General features: G+C 36.8%; 1 protein-coding gene across 1 annotated transcript; it reads right to left on the bottom strand.

Moving 5' to 3' along the window:
• Positions 1-1,610: 1,610 nt before the first annotated feature.
• LOC134601993 (olfactory receptor 5P52-like) lies at positions 1,611-2,648 on the bottom strand. The gene has a single exon (XM_063446495.1). It carries the CDS (start codon positions 2,646-2,648, stop codon positions 1,611-1,613), a length of 1,038 nt encoding a protein of 345 aa, XP_063302565.1.
• Between the last annotated feature and the right edge of the window lie 2,790 nt (positions 2,649-5,438).

The raw sequence follows: 5,438 nt of genomic DNA, 5'->3' as shown, positions 1-5,438 counted from the left end.
CTTAAGAATACTCCAATATTTTCTTAGAATGGATTTCACTGTATTGGCCTGGTTATTGTATTTGGTAATAAACATTGGGGTATCATGGTTAAGATTCAATGTGATATCTTTATTACAGATTAATGTTTGTGATCTAGGTACATTTAACATCTTCTCCAATCTAACAATCCTCATTGTAGCTCTTTCTACAAAAAATTCTCATTCACAGCATCTGCGATTCGCAGATGTACATTTCAGAGCAATTGCAACAAATACATCTAAACTGACTAAAAGGGATGTTATCAAGCCACCTTTTATTGTGATGACTATGGAAGGGGATAAAGCTTTTGCAGTCTATTGATTTCCTGAATGTTTTTGTAGGTAGATTTCTTGCATTCAAATAAATCTCCACGTCCAGAAATGTGATTGCTTCTCTAAACTGGTTAAATTTAATTTCAAATTGTAGGGATTACAATTCAGATAATGTTTAGATTTATTCAGAGTATGCCAGCTCCCCTTCCAAATAAAGATATAATCATTGATGTATCTTCTCCAGAGGACAAGGTGTGCGCTGAATAGGCAGGTTTCCCAAACCAACTCGACCACCCATTTGCCCATGAAAAGTTTGTATTGACCCATACCCTTGCAGATTTTCCATTACAGTATACAAAGAAGTGATATCTGCGGTCACTAGTGTGTATTCGTCTTACCAATCCAGTTGGGCTAGTATATTAATTACTTGAGTAGTTTCTCTTAGACATGACTAAAGTTTTAGAACCTATTTTTGGAGGAACAAATTGACATATTCGGATAAGTAGATTTATCCAGAGTATTCCAGCTCCCTTTCCAAATGAAGATATAATCATCAATGTATCTTCTCCACAGGACAAGTTTTGCGCTGAATGGGCAGTTTTTCCAAGCCAACTCAACCACCCATTGGTGGTAAAGAACCAATGTCAGTGATGCCAAACAAGGCTGAAATTATTCATCTGGGGTTGCTGTGTCTTTCGTGCTGGTATTTCGGGTCTGGACTGCCCGTATGGGTGGAACCAGTCTGATATGCTTCAGATATGTTCTCTTTGTAATGGCACAAAATGAGCTAAAACCAGCTTGAGATCTGAGCGGGAACCCACCAAAGGGAAGTTTATTTCAGCTGCTGTCCGTTCTCAGTATACTCTTGTGCCCTGTTTTTTTTGCTCTCCATAAGTTTAAAGGGTAATCCAGACATGGACCCCTTGCTCACGGTGCCTAGAGAGATATCCACTATGCCTCACTGATAATGCCTAACAAGGCTGTGTCTCTCGTGCAGAGGGAACTTGCTGGCATGTTGGATCTGGACAGCCCATATGGGTGGGACCAGTCTGATATGCTTCAGATATTTTCTCTCTGTAATGCCACAAGATGAGCTAAAACCAGCTTGAGATCTGAGCGGGGACGCACCGAAGGGCAGGCTATTTCAGCTGCTGTCCGTTCTCAGTATACTCTTGCGCCACTTTTTTTTTGCTGAACATGAACTACACACTGTATTTTAGTGGGTACATTGTTTTAAAAAATCAAACACAGCCAAATTTACAGTACATTGCATTTTCCTTTTCAGACGTTATTTTTTTTCAAGATTCAAAGGAATTCTCTTACTTTTCTATTACAAGATGGGTTAGATATGTAAGTCTTAAACTTTGCAGTGCTTCAGTACAGCCTCTTTGCTCTTTGATGTCTTTGTTTCTTAGCGTGTATATAATCGGGTTAATGATTGGTGTCACAACAGTATAGAACAGACACAGGACTTTACTCAAAGATGCAGATTTCCCTTTAAATGGAACAGCATATGTACAGATAAGAGTGCCATAGTATATAGAAACTACAGTCATATGGGAACTGCAGGTGGAGAAGGCTTTCTTCCTCCCCGTAATAGAAGGAATTCTTATAATGGTATGGGCAATATAAATATAGGATACCATGACAATTATAAATGGTATTATTAGAACAGGTCCACAAAGTAAGAGAGTTTCTATTTGTACTATTACGGTATCAGAACAAGAAAGCTCCAGCAAGGGAGCAACATCACAGAAGAAATGGTCAATGTAGTCTGGCCCACAAAATAGAAAATTGCCTATTGTTATTGGAGTAACTAGCATTAGTGATAAGCCTAATATCCAAGACAGGACAACCAATTTGAGGCATAAGGTTGAGTCCATTATTGAGTCATAGAGTAGAGGAACACAGATAGCTAGATATCGGTCATAAGACATGACTGTCAGAAGGAAGCACTCAGAAACTGCAGAGACACCAAATAAATAAAATTGAAAAATGCAGCATTTCAAAGACATGAAATTCCCTTCATTATATATTATTGAAAGCATTCTAGGGACTATGTTTGTAGTTAAAAGGATGTCAGAAATAGACATTTGTGTTAGAAACAAGTACATGGGAGAATGAAGATTGTTGCTGACTATCACCAATACAATAATAAGGATATTTGCTAATAATGTCAGAAGGTAGATACCAAGGATTTGACTGAAGATTAAAATCCTGAATCTGCCGAGATTTGGAAATCCCAAGAGAAAGACCTCAGTGATCATTGTTTGGTTCTTCATGTTCGAGGACTGTTGGTAAAGAGATACAGAACAAAATAAATTACAAGCCAATTCAGACTCTCTGTCCTGACACATTCAATTTCTGTCCGAATGCAGGTTGATCATGATAGTGTTTTAGAGAGTTTAAGCTAAAGGCTTTGAAAATAAAAGCAAGGTTCATCTAGAAGAAGCTCAAATAGATGGAATGTGTGTATGGAGGCTGTAACCGTTGGACAGAGGAAATTCCATAGATGGATTCTCTAACTCAGATTCTCTTTTTTTTTTCTACTTAAATCTGTTGTGGGATCCACCTTTTATTGCAGGCAGTTCAGGTTTAGTAAAAAATATAGTTGTCTGGTATGCCTATTGTCACACAGGGATGAGGGAGTCTGACTTTCGGTGAATTTGCTCAAAACTGGATAGATACAGGAGTTCACCAAAAACCTGTCTAAAAGTGCAATAGTAAAACTGACAACCTGAATTGGTGTAAATGTTCCAGGAACTGATCCACCTAAAATGGCTTTTGTGTTATATCACCAATAGGACTGTATTGAATTTAATATTGCTAAAAACAAACCAACACAAAATCAAGTACTTCAGGAAAAAGTGCAGCAGTAGTGTGTGGTGTGTACACCTTTAAATCTGCTACAGGCAGAATAAATGGAGTATACACCAAATACTATACTTTATAAGTAAAGTTGTAAACCATATATGATAGAGATATAGTATATGGAACTATTCTCTATGATGTGATTGAATTAAGTCACCTGACTTTGTAACGTAATACAACCTTATAAGGTGCATATATCTTCCAATCTGTTATAGACAGACAGAATGAAGTATACACCTATATAATATACTTTATAGTAAAAAGATGTAAACCATATATGATGTAGAAATACAGTATTTGGAACTGCTTCCTATATTGCAATAAAATCAGGTATCGCTTTAAAATTAGAAACCACTTATTTAAAAGACTGGATATAAAAAGATGATTTTAAATAACAAGAAGTTTATTAGTATAAAGAATATATATATTAAAATGTTAAAATATATAGAAATATGAGCCAGGAACGATGTGCAAAAATGTTACCAGCAAAGTAGTAGTCCTTGTTTAAAATTTGCCACAGGGACCGCCTAGGATGGACATGGATACTATGTATCACCGTTGATTTCTCTTGCGGTCTGTTGTCAGTGACGTTGGCGTGCATCTCAGACCTCACTCTGAGAGATGAACGCCGTATGCCGGTCAGTCCCCAATTCGTGGAAGGTGTTTTGGCACAGATAGGTTCCTACTGCTGGATCTACAGACTGCATCTGTATCCTACTTGATTTACTTCAATCTGACGCGTTTCGTGGGTGTCAGCCCCACTTCTTCAGAGAGTCCAGGTTTAGTTTTTGGAGATTTTTATTTTATTTTATTTGAAACACAGTCTGCTCTATATTTCACTCTTATTATGGATGCATATAATCATGTGACTACAATGATATATATCAGTACAAATAGTAAAAGTGGTAATAGTAGCATTTAGTAATATGTCTGGCTAATACACAGATACAGATTGATATCCTGATATCCTGCAATACTAGTGTTTCATTTTGTTGTACATATATCACAAGTAGTTGGATTACTTTTCCTACATTCCCAGAATCCAGGCAACCCTTTTTATGGAAGCAAAACATCCATTTTAAACAAGGGACACAATCTCTGAAAAAAAAGTGATAGCCCTCTATACTGCTTTTAACAAACCATTATTTTTGGAAAGATTTTCCTACTCTTAGCTTTGCTTCTAACAAATTCTGAAATAAGAATTAAATGAGCATAGCACCTCCTACATTCATACATAGTAAGCAACCACAGCTACAGCCTTGGCATACTAATCTAACGATACTAATACATACTAATCTAATGATACTAATACATACTAATCTAACGATACTAATACATACTAATCTAATGATACTAATACATACTAATCTAACGATACTAATACATACTAATCTAACGATACTAATACATACTAATCTAATGAAACATAGAAACATAGAAACATAGAATGTGACGGCAGATAAGAACCATTCGGCCCATCTAGTCTGCCCAGTTTTCTAAATACTTTCATTAGTCCCTGGCATTATCTTATAGTTAGGATAGCCTTATGCCTATCCCACGCATGCTTAAACTCCTTTACTGTGTTAACCTCTACCACTTCAGCTGGAAGGCTATTCCATGCATCCACTACCCTCTCAGTAAAGTAATACTTCCTGATATTATTTTTAAACCTTTGTCCTTCTAATTTTAGACTATGTCCTCTTGTTGTGGTAGTTTTTCTTCTTTTAAATATAGTCTCCTCCTTTACTGTGTTAATTCCCTTTATGTATTTAAATGTTTCTATCATATCCCCCCTGTCTCGTCTTTCCACCAAGCTATACATGTTAAGATCCTTTAACCTTTCCTGGTAAGTTTTATCCTGCAATCCATGAACCAGTTTAGTAGCCCTTCTTTGAACTCTCTCTAAGGTATCAATATCCTTCTGAAGATATGGTCTCCAGTACTGTGTACAGTACTCCAAGTGAGGTCTCACCAGTGTTCTGTACAATGGCATGAGCACTTCCCTCTTTCTACTGCTAATACCTCTCCCTATACAACCAAGCATTCTGCTAGCATTTCCTGCTGCTCTATTACATTGTCTGCCTACCTTTAAGTCCTCAGAAATAATCACCCCTAAATCCCTTTCCTCAGATGTTGAGGTTAGGACTCTATCAAATATTCTGTACTCTGCCCTTGGGTTTTTACGTCCAAGATGCATTATCTTGCACTTATCCACATTAAATGTCAGTTGCCACAACTCTGACCATTTTTCTAGTTTACCTAAATCATTTTCCATT

This window comes from Pelobates fuscus, chromosome 3, assembly GCF_036172605.1.
Source record: "Pelobates fuscus isolate aPelFus1 chromosome 3, aPelFus1.pri, whole genome shotgun sequence".
NCBI classification, from domain to species: Eukaryota; Metazoa; Chordata; class Amphibia; order Anura; family Pelobatidae; genus Pelobates; species Pelobates fuscus.
Note: the sequence above shows the minus strand (reverse complement) of the source record. Positions and strands in the feature narration are given on the sequence as shown.

What these genes read in the sequence shown, in the direction of transcription:
- LOC134601993 (XM_063446495.1), bottom strand. Translation starts at nt 2,648, where the DNA reads ATGTGTCAGGACAGAGAGTCTGAATTGGCTTGTAATTTATTTTGTTCT.